Below are 26,577 nucleotides of genomic sequence, written 5' to 3'. Positions count from 1 at the left end.
CTGGTTTTCAGGACTTGTCACAAATTATAAATTCTTAAGGATTTCATTTTTTGAGGATCGACAATTTGGGGGTGATTTGCAACAAGATAACACTGGATAACAGACCAAGTATGAGATACTACTTTGGGAGTCTTGCTTATTACTTAATTTAGCTCGCATACAACTAAAACAGTGCTATTACGATAAATATCGGTAAATATCAGTGCTGGAATAATATCGTTCTTGCGGGATCTTCAAAAATCCTAGAAAAATCGCGAAACTCGAGAGCAAATTAGTGTAGAGTGTCATCATGCTGTGTATCATGTACCGAGTCGTTGTCTCCACGCGACAGAAATAAATGACAAGCCGAAATGCGGTTTCTTGATGGCCTCCTACCCATTTGTGCATTTCGCCATCACTGATTGCGTGACGAGTCAAAACGTGTCTGTAGGTAAAAATAATTTTTGTGTTGACGAATAATCACTCACCTTTATAGGCACCTGTCATTTACAATCACGCGCGTGCGTCTCTTACCCTTGGTTTCGCCGAACTAAACAATCAGAAAGTAATATAATAAAATAACAATCTTGGACAAAAACGTGAAAATTTAGTATTGTGCCCCTTCCTGCGTTATGTGGCATTGCACACAATTTCTACTTATGCTAAGTGTGTCCCACGCTGGTCAAAGCAATTAGGCTGTAGAAAAAGAGAAACTATACCAAAGATATTAATTCCGTCTGGTAAGAACAATATTCCCTGTCGTGGAAAGGGACGGAAGAAAGAGAACTTAGTTTACGTATTTTAAACGTAATACTGCCTTGACTAGTCAAAGTTGGCAAATTCAATTGTTCTTTGAGCGTCTCTAAGGCGGCACAGGAGGCGGTCAAAGAAAATATTTGACTATGTCACATAGTAATCACATGTAAATACTTCAAAGAGTTTACACAATTAAGCAATTTCTTTGCTTATATGCAGAAACTGGATCGACAGACGACAAAAAAACAAACAAAAATTATTTACATCTTTCATAAAACAATACTACCTTTATTACAACTGGGAAACGCCTTGGAAATTCAGTCATGTGTCAATACATTTGTTAAGTGCTAGCCACGCAGACTGACCATGATGACACCGTATTGACAACGCTAAACAAATTTCGCTTTGACAAGAGGACATAGCTGGAGGTAAAAACTGTTTTCTTTTTCTTTGCTCTTTTGTCAAGTAGCAAACAATAAAAAAAGAGATTTCGTATGAAGTGACATCTTCGACGTAATCAAGGGGCCTTGAAAGTTGACTTTAGAACATAAAAGAGATATCGGAAGAAAGAGTGTCTTCTTTTGAGAGGAGCCTAAACAAAACAGCTAAAATTGGGTCTAATGGACGATGTGAGAAGGTAGAACGAAAAAATAGTTTCAAAGAAGTGTACGGGAATTATCTCCCGGTATTGAGCCAGGATCAAAAGGAAGTCCTGCGCTTATGTCTCCTCTCATATCCTTACACTCGCCTTCGTCCGTGTTACAACAATCACTTATACTGTATTCAGTTACCCCCCACCGCTCGTCTCGTGGCTTATATGCTATGCGTGCTATGCGCTGGTGACTATGACCCTTGTAATTAATACTTAGCGTACGTGATATCCGGCACCACCCTGTGTTAGTAAATAAATGTCACGCACACATGTTTCGGAAATAATTAACCGAACATAATATAACTCCAGACGGGAAGCAAATTTTATTGACTAGAGATAAAGAGAACAATTGCGAAATAATAGGATAAGGAATCTTTGTGCAATAGACGGTAAACGATGCTCGACAGACGTTGTGGTGACTTAATTTCCATTGGCGGTCAGATTCGACAACCAACAAGAGCGTAATTTACTTCGGTTAATCAAAAGGAAATTGAAAGTGAGGTAACAAACATTCGAGAATATAACAACTAAGAAGGATCATGCTCCATTTCTCATCAATCAAAATTCACTTAGCGACTGATATGTCTTATCATTTACTCGTCTTTACAGTCAAGAGATGTGAAATAAGCAAAGATAAAATAAATTAAAACAAATCAGAATGAATGTACCTGAAGAATAACAAAGAAATCATAGAAAAATTATTTAGATTGAAACTAAACAAGGCAAGGTGATGCCGATTAGTCATAGGAATTTTACGCGTAGGGGAACTTTAAATTTTTCCGTCTAATCGTGTATTAAATAAAACCTTATCACGGAAACCCGCAACAAATAAATTAACTCAAGCTGCGATCTTATAAACCTTTACTGTCGAGGGATTAATATTAGCACGACGCAAAATTCGAACACAAATACAACGCAGGAGGATTGATGTAGATGAAATAGTCGATAAGAGAGTACAATTTTAGTACATTTATTCACGCATGGCCGGGGACATTGTGTTGTGTTCTTGGGCAAGACACTTTACTCTCACAGTGCCTCTCTCCACCCAGGTGTATAAATGGGTACCGGCGAACGTAACGCTGGGGGTAACCCTGTGATGGACTAGCATCCCATCCAGGGGAGAGCAGAAATACTCCTAGTCGCTTCATGCTACAGAAACCGGGATAAGCTCCGGCCTGATGGGCCACTTGGCTCGCATGCAGACTTTACCTTTACCTATTCACACATAACAAAGGAATAACCTCACGGCAAAAGCAAAAGACTCACGGCAAAAGAAATAACCTCACGGCAAAAAGAAATAACCTCACGGCAAAAGAAATAACTTCACGGCAAAAAGAATAACCTCACGGCAAAACAAAAAGACTCACGGCAAAGGAAATAACCTCACGGCAACCTCACCGTGAGTCTTTTTGTCCTTTTTCTTTAGTAGGGTGGTTTATCTATTTGCCGTGAGTCTTTTACGGTCTTTTACTTTTGCCGTGAAGTTATTTCTTTTGCCGTGATGTTATTTCTTTTGCCGTGAGTCGTTTACTTCTGCCGTGAGGTTGTTTCTTTTGCCGTGACAGTTGTGGGCCACCCTACAAAACTCTCCTTCCACGCTTCAAATCGCGAGAAAAAAGAAAGAAAAGCAAATATCATCAATGTACAAATAGTTTTTGTCATTATCATATTAGATGTGAAGAGCTTTTTATGTCGCCATAAGAAAGCGCTTAAATGTTCAAATGTTTAGTTTAACGTTTATGACATGACGAAAATGATGATCTTTATCTGCCGAGTGACGCGGATGTTGTGCAACATTAAAGCCTGGTTTTTACTATTACATAAGCATAAGCACAAGCATAAGCATAACGGTAGCTCATACGTACTTGGTTACGCTTGTGTTTTGGGCGTCCTCACTGCCATTATGCTCAGGCTGGTTTTTGTGCTTATGTCGTAAGAAAACCAGACCTCACGCAGGAACTATATGCCTGGCGCTAGGAAAATGCCCGGTAGTCTGGAATTTTCCAATTTTCTACAGAGAGCTTTATTAGTATTCCGAAAACTATTTTGGCTTGCTGTGAAGGAATCTTTTGAGCTTAGGTACACTACAGTTCGGCTGAGTTCGATTGGGTTCGATTGATTATATTTAGCCGGAGTACTTTTTAGTCGCTATTTTCTTTTTTCCCCAATGTCATAAAAAGAAGCAAACCTTCGATCCAACTCCTTATCGGTCGCTCCAGGCTCCCTCACCAGAGGCAGCAATAAATTTGAACATCTACAGGCAGGAATGAACGTATAGTTGGTGCATAATGTACGGGTCAGCTATCATATATTAGTATAATTTCCAGAGGTGAATATAAGAATTGGACGCTATATTTACCACGCTAGGCGGTGAACATAACGTTTCCGAGGTTTGGTTACTAAGCTCGCCATCTTTGCCATCTCGGCAAGTACACACGGCGGACAGTTGCTGAATGGAAATTTCGTTGAAACATTGATTTTTTTGTGTGTGTTGGGAGTTAAAAGATCTCTTGATATTTCTAAATCTTCCTCGAAACCTCGGACACTAATGGCTGATAACTAGTGTGCGAGTAGGTCTGCCAATCAGATTGCAGCATTTGCAATAGAATACGAGTAGAATTCTAGTATTTTATAAATCTACTAGCGAAGCGTTCTATCACAAATGTTGTTCTCTTACTGGCTATCTATTCTATCTATCCATCTATTCTGTTGGAGATATTGAGTAAGTAGCTTAGCAGTGCGCGCTTGTTAACAAACTGGCGGCCGCTTCTTTGCGTTTTCTAAGTGCCTGTGAAGAGGAGAAAGTTTTGAACGACTTACTAAAACAATTAGATTATTCGCTGTCGATTTCTTTGCGTGATTTCAGATGGGAAAAATGTACTGCGCAGCTTTCTGCGCATCCCTAGCTCTAACAAGAATAACACACAAACTGCGGTGATAAAGATGACAATAAAACGCATTGTTGGAAAACAAAATAAAACTATATCATTTAACTTGATTGAGGACTCAAGTAATAATGCAGGCTGCGATGGGTCCTGCAATGGTGGAAGAACGCCGAACTGTAATAAGGTACGCGAGGATGTCGCTCGTCGATTTACTTATACTTCGACAAGCGTGATTTTCTTTTCTTTTTTTTTTTTTTTTGGCATTTCACTGTTAATTAAACAAGGCTCCCCTGCCTACTGGGAGGCTCTCTTGCTTATATATTCAGTGGTGTGATTATGTGGATGCAATATGATAAGAGTCGTAGTAGAAAAAATGTGTCTTCGCACCGAAATTTCTTGTATACTGCGGGGAAATAAAGGGTTCGGAAAACCTTCTTCAGGTTAATTTTGTCCGAAAAACTTTGATTACGCACGACAACAATACACCAGCTTTCCATCTGTGACGTTACAATGTTGTTGCTTACCGGGAAAATTGGGTAAGCATAATAAACTTCGTATCCTTTTTTGTTTACATGGTCGACGAAATTCCCGCCATTTTTTCGAACGCGAGGCCAAAACTCACGTATGCTTATTACGCTTTTCCGCTCTGAAATTCGTGATAGGTGACTCGGTCTGTGTCCTCATTCTCGATAGAAATTTCGAGCTCCTAATCTTATTGTTGATTATATTTAACAATTAGTCAATGTTTCAATGAACTTATGAGCGCGTGTAAACAGCTGCAAGTTTCAAAACATAATTCAATCGGCGCGCGGATTTGCTAAAGCGTGACTTTTAATAGTAAGGAGTACTTAATAGTAGAGAATAATTGGGAATCGTTGTTTCAAAGACCTCTACTAGACAATTAGATTATTCGCTCTCCATTCTAGTTGAATCGGCTTTCGGCCTCATCAACTTTCACCTCATAGAAATTTCGAGCTCATAATCATAATTGTGAAACAGTTTATATTCTGTAGTATCTAGACTAGCGTTAATTATGTAAAATGTCACTCAGACTTCACAGCTTATTGTATTGTTGTAACTAGATTTAGGTGTCTCCAATAAGTAGAGGGCTCCACCCTCGGCTAGTTCACTTACACATAAATAAAATCATTGTTAGTATAATTTCCACAGGTGAATATAAGAATTGAACGCTATATTCACCGCACTAGGCGGTGAATATAACATTTTCGAAGCTTGGTTATTGGGCTCGCCATCTTTGCCATCTTGGCAAGTAAACATGGTGGACAGTTCCGGAATGAAATTTTCGGTAATTCGAAAGACATCACTCCAAGTTTGGGATATTGGAAAGCATGAGGAATTTCTGAAATGACTGTTGTTGCCCTTAGACAAAATATGTTTTCAAGAACTCGTATTCGAGGCATCTAAAAATCGCAAACGCAGTGGTTTCCGCGCGTTGATCGCCAGCAGGTGAGATCGAGTGACCGAAAATTATTTTTCTTCAAACTGGAGCTACATGTACTCTTGTCTAGACGGTGAGTACAACTGGTACCGTTTGAATTTATTTTTCACAGAGTTTGTCTTGTTTGTTTTAATGTCTGACTCGATTAGTAAATTGATTTACAATCGATGTACATTTAAGCTAACTACGGCTGCATATGAGGAAACAAACGAACAATCGCGTCTGTGGTTCCGTGTTTTAATCCGTTATTTTGTAGTTCTCGATATTCACCTCTTCGTCTCGGTAAATATTCACCAATGTTAATCGTTAATTGTTAGTTATAGGCGCGGCGTGACAGTAACCAGGACGTTTTATGAAAGCTTACACGACGAATTACCATCTCCAGTTATGGTGACGTAAACGAGAAGGGACGAGGATATCGATATAGCATGCGGTGCAGCCGAACATCTCACAAAATCCTTGGCGATGAAGACTGCCTCTGATGCAGGCTACGACTAGGAGAGCCACATGTTGTTCCGAAACGTTGAGGACACAAGAATCGAAGTAACTCTCGGAACATAGAACCATTTTCTTCAACATCGCCAAAGATCAACATATCCCACGCGTTGGATTGGAACCAGCAGGGCACAGGGAAACGTGGTAACCTAGAACTACGTGGCGCAGAAGCATCCAGAAAGAACTGATCGAGACCAACATGAGTTTTTTTTTTTTTTAAGTTGGTGCGAGGCCAAGAGAATGGCTCAAGACCAACAGAGCTTTTTTTGGTACGCAGGGGCCCTCTGGAAACCACATATGTGACGTGGGCTCCCTGTTAAAATATCTTTATTATAAAACGAAGGCAATAGTGGACGTCCTATGTTCCCATGGGACAAAGAGGACTAGATGATCAGAGAGAACTGTCACCTGCGATCAGGCACTCCAGTCCTTTTTGACAAGGACTCTCTTTTCTTTTCTACTTTCATTCCTAACCTTCTCTTCGATCTGGAAAAAAGAGTTTGACAATACCAATCGCGGTGAATAGTAATCTCTGCACTGGGAGATTTTTGATGCGATCTTCATTCATCTCTTAGATTACGAGTAGTCCCTCTTTCGCTTAGTCTGTCGTGCGTCACGTGAAAAAAAGGGGCGCGCGGTCATTTATTTCTCGCGGTTTTTTTCTTTTCCCATCACGCATGACATCTTGGATTTTCAATCAACTATTGAATCTCGGATTACACATACCGGATGGGACTGGACACTACTGACTGACTCGAGGAAAATTTGAATATCGAAAGTGTGAAGGGAAGGGGCTTTCCCTGAATATGAGTCACAAGACTATAATTGTCCATTTACGGGCGCTTGAGGGCGCGACCTATGGTTTTTCACTTTCTTACGGTAAGCGTTAAAATGTTCAACCTCTTAACAGAGCGAAGTCTCTGAAACTTTGCAAAGCCTTCCTGACTAGGCGGAAGTTCCGATATCTACCCGGCCACAATTGTACACACTGAGAGGACGAAAGCAAAACAAATTGTTCTGGAACGTTGATCAGCGGGTATGAGTTCAGTAAACATGGAAGCTGATCTTCAGGCGCGTTTACAGGATCTAGACGAGATTCTTGGCGGAGAACAAGGTACATGTAATCGTTACCCATTGTCAATAATATTGGAAATTTCATACACACCAGGGACTGCATTATCTCTGACCTCTGGCTATAAAATACTGATTTTCTAAGACGCGCAAATGTACAGACGGTTTACAATACTAACCCATAATCAATCCATTACTCAGGGAAACCGAAACTGTTTTACATTGAAACAGATGCTAATGTTGGGGCGCTTTAATCTCTCCATTCTGTACAACATATTCACGCCGGCAAAAATTGTCTACCATTGTTAGGCGAAGTGCTATGCAAGAAAACAAGAATTATTTCTACTAGCAATCACAGAATACTTTAATAATAATAAGAAGAAGAAGAACGAAACCGGAGAACACCTATTACCTTCCCTAACTTCCGCGTCTAGTTTTAAAATCGTTTAGAAAATATATCAACGTACTTTCCTGGAAGAAGTGCATATAGATACAGATTGTGCGAATACATACATGTAAATTCAAAACAGCAGAGGATGATTCTAAATCATTAAGAGCTACCGTCGAGGAGAGTAGGATTATTTCTTGAAACATGCCTCAGCTGGCATGAGTTCATGAGAACGGAAGCCTCTGTTATGTTATCATTCATCTCATAACTGAGGTTCGAAGGTAACATACGATAAAAAGTCTTTTTTTTATTTATTTACATTACAATTAATGGAACTAAAAAACGTTAAACTTGCATTTATTTTTAAATTGTGATACTAATTAGGGCTATCGATTAACTTTAAATATCCCAAAAGAAGCGCTACCTAACTACGTAGGTTACAATTAATAGTGTTTCATGTACATGTAGATGTAGATAGATATTTTAATTCATAGCCGGACTTTTTAACTCTATACACACGTTCCAACTTCGCCGTTCTTTCGGTGAGGATCAGGCCAACGTTAGTTTAAGAATTTATAGATGTTTAAAAATATACAAATGTCTAGGACGAACAAAACGAAATAAATTGTTCTCCCCAGTTGATTAGTTGACCCATAAGTGGATATAAAAATTCAAACGAAATAAATATTGAAAACTGCAGTGTGCTGGCATTGCAAAAAACGTAATAATGCTACGTCAACAGATTTTTACCAGGAAACAGGAAAAATTATAAACACCAGGGCTAACACTATTAAAAGACGGATAGCACAGTAATACCTTGTTATAGCCAGCATAATCGCAGGTTCTTCACTTATCACATGTTCAAAGAAACCTTAATTCCAGCTACCAACACGTTATAGAATAATGCGTGAGTAAAGCGACTGCTTAATAAATCCTCTTCTGTAGCAAGCATAGCATCTGCTTCATAAAGAGCCAGCCAACATACAGGCTGTAGTAAACCAAGAACACGAAGTGTAATGTGTTACCTTTTTACTCCTAAAACTACGCAGGAACTGCGTCTGATGACACGCAGCCGCTGCTGCATGACCCCTACCAACATCCATTTCACGTCAGCATGCAAGATCCCCCTGATATTCAAGTTGAGATAACAGACTTGAAAGAAGTCTATGACAAGTTTCAAATCAAGAAAGTGCTTACATCTGAAGAAGCCAAGAAATCTTCTACATCTGAACAACGTATTGCTCAAGGCAAGGTCAATGGAGTAGTTTGGACATCTGGCCAAATTGAGACGATCACAGCATTTGTTCAGCGCACTCCTGAGGCAGCAGAGAAGGTCCATGACACTATAGGTTTGTACACGTCTCTTATGTAAGGTATCTTATAAATCCGGCACAATAAAATTTAGGATTGCATTTCAAGTAAGAGATAACGAGAATTAGATGCAGAAATATTGTGTCACTGGAAGGGGACCAGCATATTTCAGCAGATATATATAGATATTACAGATGCAGTGTAGTTAAAATTTGATTGCATTCTCTTTTGAGTTTGCTTTCTTTGATTATGTAATTCAGTATTACTGTAGGTAATAAGTTCTTCAATGTATCATTAACTTCAAGAATCACCTTTAATTTTGAAATTTTGTCTTCCAGTTGTGTTTGTCGCACATGTAATAGAGGAATAAATAAGACAGATTTTTGTAGTTGTAGGAACTGTATTGTGGTTCTTTTTTTTTTTTCCTTTTAACTTTTGACTGGCTGGGTTGTCTTTTAACAGGATTTTCAGCCATAGCATGGCCAAGTAACCCTCCTGGTCATTTGACATTACAAATTTTTAGTTAGTCAAATTTCCATTATTTGAACCAAAAATGTTGTTCAAATGCCCCACCAAAGGGTTAAACTGCATTGCATGCAATCAAATGCCCCCAAACCCAGAACATACATGGCAGGAGTTTCATTAACGTTTTCAGCAGGAGGGCAACTTGTTTTCACAGGTGGGCAAAACTATTTGAACTGAAATTCTAAAATAGAATAACTTTCCTCCAGATGGTCAAACCAGGCGGGAAAAATCGTCCTCACAACCAGTCAATTTGCCCAGTGCCTGGCCCTTAATATAAACCCCTGACATGGTATAAAAGATTAATGGAAAAGAAAAACATTCTCCCTCCAACACCCACTTTTAACTTTCACTATGTCCCAGGTATTGTTTTTATATACCATTAAAATACAAGTGGTTAAATTTTGACAAGTGAAATTATTTATTTAATTTCAAACACAGCAAAAAGCTTTTGAGGGCCTTTCTTTTCCAGACAAAATGTTGCAAAGAACAGTGCTGTCTGCTGATGACTTCTACCTTGACCTTGACTTCAAAACAAGTTCCCCCTTAACCCTCCCATATGAGCTCATCTGGTGTCAAATGCCCCAACGTAATGACAACCACTGATGTCAAATTCATACTTTCCTTGGTACAACAAATTTTCAAATGCCCAGGGTACATGTATACCCAGGGCATGGATGTTTATGTCCAGTTTTGATCAACACAAATTAGAAACTTAAAATAATTTGATCATAGATTTCTTACATTTTTACAGGACCTGTGGAGCTAAGAGTTAGTTATGAAAAACATGGAGTGCAATCAATTCATTTTTCGATTGATCTGGATTCGGTATACAAGACTCCAAAAGGAGAATTGGTTTATTCACTTGACAGAGTAGAAATGGAGATGCGGAATATGTGGCAACTTGTTATCGTTGTAGAACTCATTGATGGTTCAACACAACAGTTCACATCAAAAGAGTTTCGCATCAGAACAAGACCAAGGCCACCACCCAAGCAGCCTGCAGGTACATGTACAATGTACATACACAGACATACAGTGTATATAGTAGTAGAATTTGTGAAGAATTTGTTTCAAGTTTAAATATGACATTCCCTATTTCGTTCATTTAACTGTTCAGCATAAACACAAGAACTTGTAGTTAGCCAAAAGAAGGGCAAAAATGTACCATTGATCTACACGTGTGCTTCACTAGGATTGAATGGAATTTGACCAATATTTCAAGTGCACACACACAATTTTAAAGCTTCATTGCATGGAAAAGATTATTTTTAACACAATATAAATTATAGAAACCTTGATCAAATAAGGTTACCAGTATATCATATTATTTATCTTAGTTTTAAAGTTCTGTAGTGAGTGTAATCTAAAGTGAATTAAAATGACTACAAGGAAGACCATACATGTATTTGAAACTATAAATATAGTAGGATTTTGTGTTTAAATAAAGACTGACTTGACTTAACTTGACCACAAGAGATAGTCACCTCCCACTCACCAATTTAACCATTGTAATTAATAATTGTTTACTTTTCTTAATACGACTATTAATATTAATATCAATATTAATATTAATATCAATATTGATATTAATATTAACATTAATATTAATATACAAATGCTTGTACTTCAGGATCTACTGATCCAGTGACTGGTAATACAGCTAAAAGAAAACGACCAGAGATAGGTAAGTAAGTGAGTGAAATCTATATTCACTGTTTCAACATAATTTTAACCAAAGCAAAACACTTGAATGATATAATAAATAATTTATAATACTGTAGCTGCTGCTTTTTTGCAGATTATCTTAATTTAATATTCACTTACTATACAGGTAACTTCTGATTGTCGTTCCTCTGAGATGTCCAGTGATGCATAACTTTCCACTGTTTGTTACAGGCAACCTTTTAGAAAAAGTATAGGCAATGTTAAATTCTAACAGCATGATTTAGAGTTTAAATACATTAGATATTATACATACTGGTGTACATACTTTATTGAAGCTCCCTACATGGGTTTTTCAGTATCAAAATAATTGTAGTTGATAGAAATTAAACCTCTATTTAGATAATCTGGTCACTTTCCCATAAACTTGCCTGTATTAACAAATACATGTATACAGGATATTACATAGCCAGGAGGAGATATAAATTTCTCTTCTGGCAGTTGAATCGAACTTTTAACAGATTTGATTTTTTAACTTGACCAGTGTTGTGTTGCTCAAGCAAGGTGATTGAACACAGTTTCAGTTCAAACAGTTTTTTATTGTTCCTTGACACTGGCTACTGATAGGAAAAATCATCCCGGAGGAAGAAAGCTTGTACTGTACATGAACTAAGAACCTGTTGGTAATAAAAACCTACTTTGAAATATTCTGTAGGTTTCAAAATGTCCACTCAGATCAATTACTACCTTTCTGATTCAGATTCTCACATGTCTGGAATAAATGGAAGTCCTCATAATGCCAATGGATCATCATATTCAGGTACTAGACTTTTAAAACAATAACCTACAAATTCACTTTTAGATAAATGAACAAGTAGAGTGTGGGAAACTAAATTTTGACAGCACTCACCATTCGGGTGAGTAACTCTCAAAATCCACTCGGCCACAGTAATTTTCACTCGCCCAGAAAGATGCCTCCCCTCCTCAAGAAAAATCTCCGCAATGATTCACAAACCAATGATATGTTTTTTTGGTATCTCATAATCACAGACACCCAGCTTGCCATTTTGTGTGAGTGGCCTTGTTCTGGTCCATTTACTAGATGCCTCCTCAGGATCGTGGACAGATTTTACTTTTATATATTGTTTTTATCGTCAACTGTTGACACTCCTTAGAAATTTTTCTACATTTCAGTAGTCTAATAACTGAAAAACAGCTAAACAAAGTCAGCTGGCACCACTGAATTGACATATATCCCTAGAATCGATATCCTGACGTACACAACTTGTCAGCACGTGGAAGACTGGCATTTTTCCTTCAATAAAAAATTATACTTAAAGACCTTAAACCCAAAGATGACTACAACAGAGGCACTTAAATTTTCAAAGCAGTTTCTGTTTCAAGATGACACTAGCAGTATCAATTCATACATGTGTAGCTGTTATGTAAATTGTCACTGGAGGAAGCCGTATTTCATTATTTTCTATTTATGAAACACTACGTTCTGTACAAGTGGGCCTATGCCATATCGCGGCCCTATGCCCCACTAGGGGCTATAAGGAATGATGATAATGATGTTCTGTTACTGTATTATTGGCAAATTATTTGGGCATCTTGAAAGAGTAGGGGGAGCAGCTGAAAAATATGGTGTTTAAAAAGGGGCCCACTCTAAATATTACCTTATTGACAGCTTCCACAGTAGTACAAAATGTTCTGCCATAATTCCTAAAATAGCAATCCTGAAGTTCTGAAAATTTAAATATTTCACAGGGGAGCATGCCCTGGGGCCCTCCTACTTTGTTAGGTACCCTACAGCAGGAACTAAGCCCCTAATACAGTGTAAGCATTTGGTTGCTAAATATACAGTACCTCAACCTCCAAAAAGAAACTCCCTTTGATAAAACTGAGGCAACGTCAGCTTTTTGTCATGCTTTTGGCTATTTTCACCTGAATATAGGTATTGTAATGACAGCATCTATAATAGTGCAAAAGTTCTGCCATAATATCTAAAATATGTGTAGTGTTCCTGGGGTTCTGAAAATTCAAAATTTTTCCAGGGGAGCATGCTCCCAAACCCCCCTACTATGCTAGGTACCCAGCAGCAGGAACTAAACCCGTACTAAGAATTTTGTTGCTAAATACAGCTGAACCTCCATGAGTGACCTCCCTTAAGAAAAGGCAACGTCAGCATTTTTTTAGGCACGTTGTCTATTTGTATTTGAATATGGGTGTTGTGATGACAGCATCTATAATGTGCTAAAGTTCTGCCAGAATGCCTAAAATAACGTTTCTGAAGCTCGTAAAATATGATTTCAGGGCTCGGAAAAAAGTGCAGAACAGTCGTCCAGGACAAATAGATTTTCCTTCTGGGCAAGTAGCTTTTCATTCCCACTTGCCCAATGGGCAAGGGATTAGGCAAGTTGTCTGTTAACTAAAGCATTAAAAGAGCAAACTAAGACTTGCCAGGGGAAGCAAAATTTGAGAGCTACTTGTCCCAAGGGTCCAGACCACTCAATTCAGAGTCAAGCGCACTAACCATGAGGCCACCACACCCTGGCCAGGAACATTGTGTAGTGTTCTCGGGCAAGACACTTTAGTCTCACAGTACCCCTCTCCACCCAGGTGTATAAATGGGTACCGACGAATTTAATGCTGGGGGTATTCCCACAATGGACTAGCATCCCATCCAGGGGGAAGTAGAAATAATCCTAGTCACTTCATGCTACAGAAACCGGGATAAGCTCTGGCCTGATGGGCTACTTGGCTCGTATGCAGACTTAACCTGTCCCAAGGCCAAGTTGGAATTCAAATTTTTTTGGGCTCTGAATTTTTCCTGGAGGAGTATGCCTCCGGACCACCCTACTTTGAACACTGTAAATACACTCAAACCTTCACTACCAACCATGCAACTCCCTTTCATAAAACAGTCACGACAATGTAATCTCGGATTTAAGTCCTCTTTGTCTATTTTTATGACAAAACAACTGGTACAGTGTCAAAAACTGCTTAAACCGGCTTGAAAATGGTATCATTTGTTCTTTTATGTTTTTTAGACTTAATTTTCATGGGGGTTAACCCAAAAAGTTAGGGGTACGAGGGAGGGGGTCAGGTAAAAAATTTCTGATGAAGAGGGGGGTCATTTTGTGTAACAGGGACTGTCTATCAAATCCCACCAGCCCCCCTCCACCCATAAAAAAACAAATGGTCTCTGATAACAATATTTTAGCAAACCAGCATCTTAGCACATGCCTTCGATGTTTGCATATTAACTTTTTTAAACCAACAATAAAAATATTTTTGTATGTAACTTCATTGTGATTCCACATTCATGAATAACTGCAAAGATCTTTCTCCAAAATCTTTTACTGACAGTTTGTACAAGTAATTCATATACTATATTATTATTACCCACAGGGGATAACTGAGTTTTTGAACCTCCAATGGAAACAAAAATTGGTTTGAAAAATCAGGTAGTTCGAGAAATCAGGGATAAAATTAGAGTGACTTTTGGTTCAAGTTATTGGGAGGTTGAAAAATCCAGGGTTTGAGAAATCAGGATTCCACTGTACATGTATACTAAACTATTGTTATTATGTTGATCAAGGCACTGGTAACTCTCCTTCTGGATCAGCTACACTGACAGACAAGAACAGTAAGTATTCTGTTTCATACAATTCAATAGATGTCAAAAGACAGCTAAAATAAATCATAATAGCTCTGATTGACTGAATACATCAGTCTCTCCATCCCAAGATGCAATACCATCACATTTGGAGACAGGGCTTATTCTGTGGTACCCACACAGTTTAGGAATTAACTTCATTTAAATTCATATAAAAATGAAAACCTCATCAGTTTATAAAATAAAATCCATTGTTGAATTCACAGTAAATAAATTATATGGATAGCTACACGATGATACATGTAAAAGCTTGAACGTAAATATTTTTTCAACCAAACTTCAATGACCATCAACTAAAATCACATTATCAGAAAGAGTACTTATTCAGACCCAAAATGGGTAAAGATGGTGTCATAAATTATTGGTAGATAAGTAAGCTGTCGCTAAACTTTAGCCATGGTGTCATCAACATGGCTGGAGGGGTGGGCCACTACCTATACTGTATTGACATGTCTATTCATATGGCTTTAATACCTAATAACACAGTGCACCATAATAGCTAAAAACTACAAGACACCATGGATATATACACGTACATGTAGGCAACACTCAGACCTTAGGCGTTGCATGCTAGTCATTAGAAAATTTAATTAATGGCACGCCTAAAGACCAAATTTGTCTCTCACATTAGATGATACAAAGAAAAAGGGGAGAAAAACATGATAATAATACCACATTTTCTCATGTGCTCATACAATTTTCCTAGCCTGAAAAACATAATTAGCTACAATAGCAAGCTAGGTGATAACAATACACATACTACAACAAACCTGGAAGTGCATATCCATGTCTTTGGTACTGGTCCACTTGTAGGCCTGACCAGGTTTTAAACTAATGTTTTCTCAAAACCAGTACAAGTATTCATTTGTTGAGGTTTGACTGTAAAAGAAACCCATTAAATTAAAAGAGTGAACTGTTGAGGACAAAATTTCACATTTATTCCTTTGTCCAGGTTCGCTGTCAAGGAATACAAAGTACCCAGGACAGTTTGACTGATAAGCAAACTAACACCAACACATTTAACAAACAGTTTTTTTACAAGGCCCGGGTTACAAGGGCTGCTCTAGAAATCACTGACAATTTTTTGAGATCCTGTAACCAGTGAAAGCTTTATTTAATGGATCCTCGATGTTCCTTGAGGATATTCATGGATCTTATGCAGGATCAAAAGTGATCCTTGTCAACATCCCAAAGAATCTGTCGGGATCTTAACAATTCTCGCCAGGATCTTCAGAGATACAGACCAAGATCTTCAGGGATCTTCGAGGACCTTCAAAGATCTTGGACCTTTCCAAGATCCTTCAAATAATTTATTAATTATCCTTGAAAGATCCTCATTTTCAAGGATCTTTGGAAGATCTTTAAGATCTGGTAAGATTCTCAAAGATCTTTTAGTTTCACCAGGGATGAAACCATTTTAAAGACCCTTTAAACACCTTAAAATCACGGTACCAGCGACCCACACAGTGTTCACCAGTGTCACAAACAAACAATGACATTTGTGTTTACGTTTACACAATAGTCGCAAGCATATCGAAGATCAGCGAACTGATCAAAACGAACGCGAGCAAAAAAGCTTTATACCCTTATATTAATCTTTCATGGAGTGGCAAAGATTTTGATTCACGTTCATTCAAAACGAGACAACTTACGGGGAACCTGTGCGCAGCGTTGTGCAGTTGCTTCGCGTCCATGCGGCTGCTGTTGATCGCAACGGCTTGAACGGCTTACATACATACATACATACATACATATATTTTTGATGAGGCAGGTCTGCGTCTGGCAACCCAGAGGGCTGGTGTGGACCTGCCATAAAATATATACCTAAAAACTAAAATCTAAAATTATTAAAAATACATCGTTAGGATTCAAAAGCTACTAAAAGATAATTTAAAATGACTTAAAATTTACATTTCTATTAAAATTAAGTATAAAAAGAGTATTTTAAAAATATAAAAATGCACTATTCTTAGATTTAATAAGGCACGCCTCTTTCTCGAACTGTATTTGGTCTACTGTTTTTGAGGCTAGTTTAAGTTTTTCTTTAAAAAGCTGAAGAGAAGTAACGTTTCTTATGAATTTTGGGATGGAATTCCACACTATAGGGCCTCTATACCTTATGCTATTTCTTCCGAGTTCACTATGATAACATGCTAGCGAGAAGTCATTCGAGCGCCTTAATTTGTAACTAGTCTCATTTGTGCGGGTTCCAAGTAGGGCCGTAAGCTGCTCCGGTAGAATATCATTATGCACCTGATACATTATCGATGCGAGCCTCCGCTTGTAGATGTAACTCAATGGCTTCCATTTAGCCCTTTTAAGGGCGTCACAATCAGGAGTTCCACTAGGGAGTTTATGGATTAGTTTTGCAGCTTTTATGTGTAAATGCTCTAGGTCATTAAATGAAGACAATGAACAGGATCCCCATACGGCAATGCAGTAGGTTATGCTTGGAACAATGCCTTTGTAATAGATTTCTTCAAGAACACAGGTAGGCAGTCCTTTCATAGACTTTAGGAATTTTAGTTTTCCTCCAAATTTAGAGTGGAGCATTTTAATCTGAGGTTTCCAGTTCAAGTTGTGGTCGATTACAACACCCAAGCAGGTAGATTTGGGGGTGAAATATATGTATGAGTTGCCAAATGTCAGTGGTCTCATAGGGCCGACAAATGCGTGTTTGCAGATTAACATTGCTTCCGTCTTGCCAGTGTGAACAGTCAAGCGATTTTGGTCGCACCAGCTTTTAAAATCAATTAATATTTGGTTTAACGCATCCACTATTTCTTCAACCTCCTTCCCAATGTAATACACGGTGGTGTCGTCGGCAAACATATGAATAAATCCGGTTGCGGACGAGTTGGGTAAATCATTTGCATAAATTGCAAAAAGTCTAGGACCTAGGAGGGAACCTTGAGAGACCCCAATATTGACTGGTCGCAGCCCAGATCTTACTCCATTTACAGTGGCAAATTGGCATCTATTTGAGAGGTAACTTACGATCCACTCGTGGAAACCACCTGATATTCCTGCAGCTGATAATTTGAGTTGAAGGATGTTGTGGTCGACAGTGTCAAAAGCTTTTTTGAAATCAATAAATAGTACTCCGACTTTGTGGCCAGTATCAATTGCCCTTTTCCATGTTTCAGTGAGATAGACGAGTAATGATTCAGTGGAGATTCCTTTCTTGAACCCCCATTGGTTTGTGTGGACAAGGCTATGCATCTCGAGATGATTGTCTAGAGAGTCGCAAACAATACTCTCTAAGATTTTGCTGTTTAAATTTAGCATTGTCAGAGGTCTATAGTTCGCACAATCTGACTTGGACCCCTTCTTGAAAACTGGGATTACTTCTCCAATTTTCCAGTTACTCGGGTGGAGGCCGCGTTGAATACTGTTCTTAAATATACTGAAGAGCCCTTCAAAGAGGGTGTCGCCTGCCTCCGCCATTTCACGTGACGTTATTTTGTCAGGACCCCCTGTTTTTTGTTTTATCCGAGAGAGTTTCAGCTTAACTTGTTTTTCGGACAGGCCAATTTGGTTTATGGTGGGTGTTATACGATAAATGGTCTCCAATGGCTGAGCAGTCATGGCATCGTGGTCAAACTTTTCAGCAAGCTGAGTTCCAATGCTTGCAAAGTAATCATTCATAGCTTCGGCCTTGTCGAAATCGTTTGTTAGGATGTTATTATCCCTGTCATAGACTGGTGGAATTGGTTTTCTCGTGCCGATGCCTTGTGCATTCTTTACCACTTGCCAGAATTTCTTGCTATTGTCGGTGTCAGCAAATTGTTCCCTCCAGTATGAAATTTTCGCATTATGGATCAATTTCTTTACACGGTTCCTAGCGGCTTTATACGAGCTCCAGGTTGTTGGATCTTTGTTAACTTTAAAGAGCTTTAGCAGCCGGTAACGGTTGTTTTGTTCTTTCTTTATCTCGTTAGTTATCCACGGCAATTTGTTTTCTCTCTTTCTGACTTTCCTGGTTGAGATGTGGTTAGACGCGATTTCCTGGTAGATGTGTTGCCATGCCCATACTTGATCCTCTAGGTCATCAAAAATCTCGCATACACTCCAAGGGGCACATTCGATGTCGTTTTTAAATTTTTGCTGGTCGAATTTCTTGTAGTTGTTTACGGTTTTCGTTACCAATGGATTTTTCTTCTTTCTCATTCGCAAATTTGCATAGACAAAACTGTGATCAGATATTCCCAGGTGGGCGACTCCAGCTGTTGTGATGCTCTCCGCATGGCTAACAATTATCAGGTCGATTAATGTTTGTGCTTTGTCAGATATTCTGGTCGGTTCTTTTATGACACATTTTAAGCCATAAGTGTTTAATATGCGCGTTAGGCGCCTACCGAGGTGAGATTCGACACCTTCTTGCCTTTTTAGAGACAAATCAGAATTTAAATCGCCCATGATTACTATGTTTTTTCGCGTAGACCAAACCTCCTCTAACATGACATTAAACGTATCGTAGAAGGAGAGATCAAGCGGTGGTCTGTACACACAAGCAAATAGCCATGATTGCGATTGGCTTCGTACATTTATCCAAACACCTTCGATGGTATGAGGGACTTGCATTCTAACCTCTTCGTAGGCTGACAAAAAATCTTTGTAATACATTAAAACACCACCGCCATTTCTATCGCGATCTTTCCGGATTGTGAAGTAACCCTCAATTCCGATTTCATCATCGGTAATGTCGTTCGCCAACTTGGTCTCAGTTACAGCTAGAACGTCCAGGCTAGCGTTTAGCAGTAACATGCGAATCTCGGGCAGTTTTCCCTTTAGGCCGTTAACATTGATGTGGCCTATTTTCAGACCAGGATGATCTGAGAGGCAGTTGTTGATCGATGAGAATACATCGGAAGGTTGGGATTCGGGGCTGCTGGCACTGAAAGCCGCGGTTTGCCAAGTACACTGTCGACAAATCCAGCTAATTGTGTTCTCTTTGATGCGAATAAAATCACTTGGTTTAACATTTCCACACTTCATATGGTAAACGCACCCACAGTTCGAACACGTTAGCGATCGGTGATTTATTGCTATCGTTCTTAAGCATTTCTGGCAGCTCGGTTTTGGTAAGGGTCCAGGGTTTGGACAAATGTCTCCACTGATAATTAATCTACGTAGTTGGAATGTAGAATCGGTGTTGGGATAGCGGCTGACCCGGAGACCAAAGTATCTCTTTACTTTAAGTCGCATGAAATCAACATGGCCTCCGCTCGTTAGAGTAAACTTACTTAGTAGTGGGTTGTTTCGTGTTGGTTCTTGTCCTGGAGCTCCTGATATGATCACATTGCGATGACCAGGTACACGAAGATCTCTTCTGAGATTAAAAATACTCCAGAAGAGCGACAGAGAAACTAAAAGAACCATGGATAGTTTCAAGGCACGTCCGCCCGCCATTATGCAGTTAGTGTTGGTCTTCTTCATAAAGAACATCATTTTCCCGAAAATATCGTGTCCGTAGGTGTTATTTTCTCTCAGTTTGAACTTGAAAAGTATAGAAAACGGCAGAAAACCCGATATTTCAGGCGTCCAACCTGGTCATATCTGAGATCATAACTCGCTGACCCATGCACACGCACGCCGCATGGTAGCCGCGTCTCGTATTTCGTTATTTTCGCGCCTTTTTCAACATGCGTTAGTCACGTGATATACGTGGTACAATGTAACTTGATTCTACACTGTACTGACTGAATTAAGAAAATCTGGACATCAAAACTTTGTACAATACATGTGAAATTTAACATTCTCAGTTGTAGGATCTAGGAAAACACGTTGTGCTTGTTACTCAACGATAACTGTTAGAAAGTAATGATGTTTGCGAAAAGCATCCGAAAGGGACTGGCAAAAATATAAACTAAATAAGCTTATAATTAAATAGCGAAAAAACAATCAGGTAAAACAGTTATGCAAATTGATAAATAATTAAAAAGACTAGATAGCTTATGGATCTATGGAAAGTGGATCACTTGCATTCCTCGCTATAAGAGACAAGGAGCCTGAAGAGGTCAAATGGAAACTGTGATTTCTGTCACTAAGAAAATGAGATTTGGGTCACTAGCACTGCACTGGGACCGGCCGATCACAAAAAAATGGAATGGAAGTGGTGTTCTGGAATTTTGGAAAAAATGGGACGGGAAATGGGATCTACACTCTTCCCCCCTCCCCAACCCTTCCACTTCTTCAGGACCGTCAATGACGGCTTCATTCGATTTCACTTTGAGACCAAATAGCACTAGCGTTTGTCTTTTGAGTCAATTCAATTTGATTTTAGACTGGCGCTGTGCTCTACCCAAATATTTTAGAAACTTGATCCAGCCTTAAATCAGAGATAAAATCCTGACTGTCGTGCATTCTGTATAGTTCTAACAGATTACCTGGAGGCACAGAGGGCTCTTATCACAGATTTGAGGGTCGTTAACATGACGACAGAAAGCGCAGACATCGCCTATCACCTGAATCTGACAGAATCAGCACGAAGACGACCTGACCTGGAGGAGGGTGATGTCATTGCCTTCCTGGGAAATGCTAAAACTGGCCAAACCGAAATAGAGAAACTGACACACGAGAATTCAGGACGAGCAGTGATGGCCGGCGTAATAAGCCGATCGGCTTACATTTATGCCCATGCACCTCGCCATGACGTGGAAAAAGGTAAAGTGAAAAATACATTTTGTTTTTTGCTCCTTTCATATATGTCCTTTACAGACAATGTCATTAACCCAGATTTAAAGTAGATGGAGATGGAGCCTCAGTGAGTTCAACAGTGACGTCTTGATGTTCCTACCCTCAGGGTGGTAGTGTGGTAGCCTAATGGTTACCACGTACAACTACAGACTGAGTGGTTCTAACCATTGGTCCTTTTCAGTGATGTGTTTTAAAGGTAAATATTTTCACTGCCATTGCGTCTGTCTCCAAACCCAAGTCTATAAATTAGGATCGACGAACTGACGAATGTACAGTTGTTGGGGTAGCCTGTCAGTGATTTACCTACAATGTACTAGTACAAAAGCAATACTACCGAACTTGCGTCATGTTACATATAAATATGACACCGATGACCAATCCGGCTCCTCCCTTTCATCTCTTGGCTTAGAAAAGACCTGAACCTCAAATAAGCTATGGGAGCTGGGACTTAACACATCTAATCTGGGATGGGTTTTAAGAAACGTTTGTCCTCCAAGTCTAGTAAACTTGTCAAAGGACTGAACACAAAGACTCTCCCTAGTATTGCGGTGCTATGGACAGTTTGGTTTATCTTACTGAATTTTTCTTTTAAAATCATGTTATTTGAAGGTGCGACTGAGACGGTATGTGTTATCGGCCTTGTTAAGGTTAAAGTACTTGGCACGGTCCAAAATGGTGAGCGTGTGTACGCGGCAGTACACCAGCCAGGTGTTGCTATTCCGGAGACGCACATTCCGTTACGAGCAATGGCCGGTCGCACCCCAACGTTACTGGGTCAAGCACTGGAGAGCAAGACGAGCTATAAACAAGACAGCGTTCACTTGGTCCATTGCTTTGTATCGATAGTGCTCGGTATACAGTCGGGACAGCTCGCTAATGCCATTAACGACCTTCAAGAAGGGATGCAGGGCAGATTTGAGGATGTTATGGTAAAGAACAGGTCAAAGTGGCTTAAAGGTCAGGAGCGGTTTGTTTCAGTTTTATTTAGCCGTCCCGGAAGTGACGTACACTCGCGTTGTGCTTTGAAGTGGCAGCCATGAACACTGATCATAGCTGCCACTGACTGTTTTGACTGACTGTTTCGTTCTGGTTTGGGCTTATCAGCATGGTATAACCAGTGCTAAGGAACTCACTTGGCTATGCTCTGTTTATGAGTCTTAGCAAGGACGAGTACCTGTTCATTCCTGCACGCCACGGGTTAAAGGCTTTTCGCACGCGTACAAGTTTTAGCCAGACTCCAGAGGTCTGTAGTTTGACTATGGTCACCATGATCATTTTCTTTTCAAATAGCTTACTTGACTCTCACAGTGCCTCTCTCCACCCAGGGATATATGACCATATATATACAGACTAATCATCATCTCGAGCTGGAAAATTTCGAGGAATAATTATAACATGCGACGGAAAGGCATCCCATCCAGGGGGAACTAAAGAAAATAATATTGCTTCTTGCTACGGAGATCGAGTTAAACACCGACGAGATTGTAAAGGGCATAACCTCTAGTACCTTTATTTGTTATTGCCATTGTAATAAAGTTTTGTGGGCTGCAAAAGTGTGACCATTTTGGGCTGCCAGTGTAGACTACGAGTAGTCCCTTCCTCGCATAGTCCATCGTGCGTGACGTGAAAGAAACCCTCGAGCAAAAAATGGCCGCGCGAAATCCTGGCCATTTTTTCCCTCGAGGTTTTCTTTCGAGTCACGCTCGACGGACTATGTGAAAGAGGGACTTCTCGTAGTCTACTTCCAGTGGTGTAATTCACTGATATCCGGGATGTATCTATATGGATTTCAGGCTTGAGGTGGAAGTTGTCAATATTCCTTGTGGTTCTCGGATTGCTTACTGCTGTGTTTTACGAGTTCCTTGCTCCAGGCACTTGGTACCAGTATCAGCTCTGTAAACGAGGAAGCATCAAGGGTCACGCAGCAACTTTTTCATTTACGACACACGACATCCAAGTATGTATAGCGCAAGATAACGGTGCTTAGGGTAACGTAATTTCCACAAAACAAGTTAATATCTTATATGAACCAGTGAGGGAGCTGTAAGAAACGTAGACCTTTCGCTTCTTTTGGAATGATTGAAGTTTGTGGAAGTCTTTTCTTAATAATCAACCGACTCAAATCACTTTCTAGTATGCGAATTTTTCATTTTAATCGTAAACTGCGTGAAATATCAGAATCAAAATCTGAATTGCCTCCTAAGTTCAAGGTAACAGAAAGAAAGTAATAACATCTCCCCCAGCTTCAATGACATTTTTTCTGTTTTATTAAGTTTTAACGAATCGAGTTAAGGTGAAGAGCACCCAAACGCGCTATTGAGAGTATGTTAAGTCTAGAGTACCATTGAGGTGACACAGCATGGGTTCCTTGCGTCTTGTATCTTGCGTCTTGCCTCGGGACGTGAAGGTTTAAATACTAGGCTGTATCGATCTAACGGCGTTAGTCTGCATTATATTTGCCCATGCTTTGAGAGAAGACTTTGCTATTAAGAACGTTTGTGATAAAATATTTACGCTAAAGAGTGTATTTGGAATGGCTCAGCTAAAGTACGGGAAAAATGTTGTACCAGTTTATAATTTAACTGACTGCTCGACACATTAACGCGCAGTATGCACCAACCTCGTCCCAGGGTCTCTCTTTTACTCTCTCTCACTCTCTCTAGGGGGCGGGGCGGAAAGAAGAAAGACCCCGGGTCAGCTTTTCCGAAAACCTGATAGGCGAAGATTTGTGGAAAAATACCAGTAAGACCCCGTCTGCAACGGACGTACGTTTACGATTTGTTTCGATTTATTATGTTTCAGACTCCCACTATACGCGGGATTGAATTCACCTGGGGAAGGGTGAAGAAAAAACTTGACCTTGACGGTTGTGAACCGTTAAACGCTACAGGTAAAGTCATGATTTTCCATACAGACTTAGAGCAAAGCGAAACAGAACAATTGCGCCTTTTCTAGACGTCAGCGTTTAATAATGCAACATTAAGAGGCGGAAGGAGAGAAAGAGCTACGACAGATTGGAAGCCCTGTTTTCGGTGGTCCTTTTGCCTTTGTTACTTCAAATTGTTTCAAATTTTAATCTTCAAATGGTATCTGTGGTAAAAGCCAGTCCCTTAGTCCTCCGTTAAATGTATTGATTTAAGCTAATTATCTGTCAGCAAAGGCAGAGAGACAGATGAACACACAGACAGACAAGCAAACAAATAGGTCAGACATCCGGCCGGTGCGGGGAGGCAGGCAGAAAGACAACTGCAGACGACATTGAGAACAGCACATTGAGAGACGGATGGACGAACAGACAGAAGGATGAATGGACAAGCGGCCGGACGGACGTATAGACTGATAGACAGACAGACGGACAGACAGACAGACAGACGGACAGACTGACAGACAGAGCTAAACAGAAACATGCTGACAGGACAATTCGAATAACATTTCTGTATGGAAGTGTAATTCGCGTGTCTCTTGCAATCTTTCCAGATGTCCATTATTACCTCAATTTGGATCGATGCGCCTATGGCGAACGGATCGTTTTGGATCACAAGCCACCAATACGTGGACCGGAGGTTTTCGCAGTCAACGCAACTTGCTCGGGGGTATTTTACCTGCACAAGAACAAATGGTTTCCATACGCTACGGCGGAACACGTCACGTGCGAGCCCCCATATTCCTGAACCCGTTTGGTGATGGAGATCATTTAGCTGGTCAGAGTCGTGTAATAGCCAATAGCGCTGTTTTATTACTAGCGTACTACGTAAAACTAGCGCGGGGCCTCGGGGGATACTAGTATAATTTACCAGTGAACTAATGGGGTCTAGTTTTTACTCTGAAGGTGCTTTCGGGCGTTCCCGCGAGGAGCCCGAAGTTCAAGTCAGTGCAACATAGACAAGGAGAAACATGTTTGTGATGAATGTACTTTCCAACCCAACTCCAGCAATGACTAACCAGGGATTTAGCGTCCACCCAAAGTGCTTTTTTATACGTAAATCGACACTGATTCCGTTAGGGTTGGACAATCAATCGTTTTCTTGAAATAAGCAAAAAGCGTCATCTAAGAAAAGACTTATACCTTCCGGCGGCGGTGGGTGGGTTGGGTGGGGGCACTAATATAGAGAAAAATATGGTCTCCAAAGTTGAGCCGACTCTGTCTCTAAAAGTAAATTGAGTCAGAATTAAGCGTAAACGGACGTAACTGGACTCAGGACCCTCGTAACTTACTAAGGGGTTGCATTGGACTCCTTCGTTGAGTAGGGACCAGCAAAGGTCTTGTTTTAGGTAGTTTCAGCGGATGACCTGCACCTTTTTAAAACTTCTATTTTGATTCGTTCTTGTTAATCTGCACCTCTTTTGCTTTTAGGGCCATATGGCTAGGGGCATCGTTTGTGTTGTATACCTACTGTTTCGTTTGGCCAATCACGAAGACCTTGGACATCTTGGAGTACAGTAACAAAGAGCGTGAAATCAGAGTGTCGTTTTATGTGACATTATATTTCAAGCCTAATTTATCAGACGAATTTTCACATATAAGAGCGGATGAAGTGTAAGTTAAAGACAGTTTTTGTCCCTGTTTTTATAAAAGACAAGGGTTTTAGGAATACTTCTAGAAACCGTGTTTCCTGCACGTTCTGTCATAAATTATTTACCATACATGCTATTTAACAAGTTTTGTGTAGATTATAGTATTGACACGTGCATTGTTGTAGGTAGAATAAAGGTTTTTTTTTTTCACTACTGACTGGTAAATTGAACTTCAACCTAATTTGACTAATTTCTAACCCAGATCCCCAACGGAGAGCGAGGTAGGCAGAGCGGGATCTGTGCACGAGAAGTTAAAGAATATACCCTTTAAGGCACTGAAATATCTTCAAGAAAAAGAGTAACAATGAGACATTTCCACAGCTGATCAAATTCGACACTTAATTTACTGCCATAGTAACTACCGTAAAATACATCCAGTATAACTTCATAAAGGTTTGGGTGAGCTTATAAACGGGGGGCGGGGGGCGGGGGCCGCGG

At 39.8% G+C, this 26,577-nt stretch overlaps 1 protein-coding gene across 1 annotated transcript; it reads left to right on the top strand.

Annotated features, from left to right (window-relative positions):
* The first annotated feature begins 7,005 nt into the window (after positions 1-7,005).
* Positions 7,006-26,289, top strand: LOC110042142 (uncharacterized). Its single transcript, XM_020747493.2, has 12 exons — positions 7,006-7,340; positions 8,735-9,034; positions 10,273-10,524; positions 11,152-11,205; positions 11,944-12,003; positions 14,788-14,835; positions 21,241-21,531; positions 22,174-22,521; positions 23,358-23,521; positions 24,367-24,454; positions 25,042-25,265; positions 25,919-26,289. The coding sequence occupies exons 1-11, from the start codon at positions 7,265-7,267 to the stop codon at positions 25,233-25,235; spliced, it is 1,875 nt and encodes a 624-aa protein (XP_020603152.2). The 5' UTR covers positions 7,006-7,264; the 3' UTR covers positions 25,236-25,265; positions 25,919-26,289.
* Positions 26,290-26,577: the final 288 nt, after the last annotated feature.

This window comes from Orbicella faveolata, unplaced genomic scaffold (genome assembly GCF_042242905.1).
Source record: "Orbicella faveolata isolate gen_17 unplaced genomic scaffold, um_ofav_v1 contig_26, whole genome shotgun sequence".
Lineage (NCBI taxonomy): Eukaryota > Metazoa > Cnidaria > Anthozoa > Scleractinia > Merulinidae > Orbicella > Orbicella faveolata.
Note: the sequence above shows the minus strand (reverse complement) of the source record. Positions and strands in the feature narration are given on the sequence as shown.

Excerpts from the sequence above, each read along its gene's own strand:
- LOC110042142 (XM_020747493.2), top strand. The coding sequence starts at position 7,265 with ATGAGTTCAGTAAACATGGAAGCTGATCTTCAGGCGCGTTTACAGGAT. Across the intron at positions 14,836-21,240 it reads TACACTGACAGACAAGAACA|TTCTAACAGATTACCTGGAG; the intron begins GTAAGTATTCTG and ends CATTCTGTATAG. Across the intron at positions 22,522-23,357 it reads CAGGTCAAAGTGGCTTAAAG|GCTTGAGGTGGAAGTTGTCA; the intron begins GTCAGGAGCGGT and ends TATGGATTTCAG.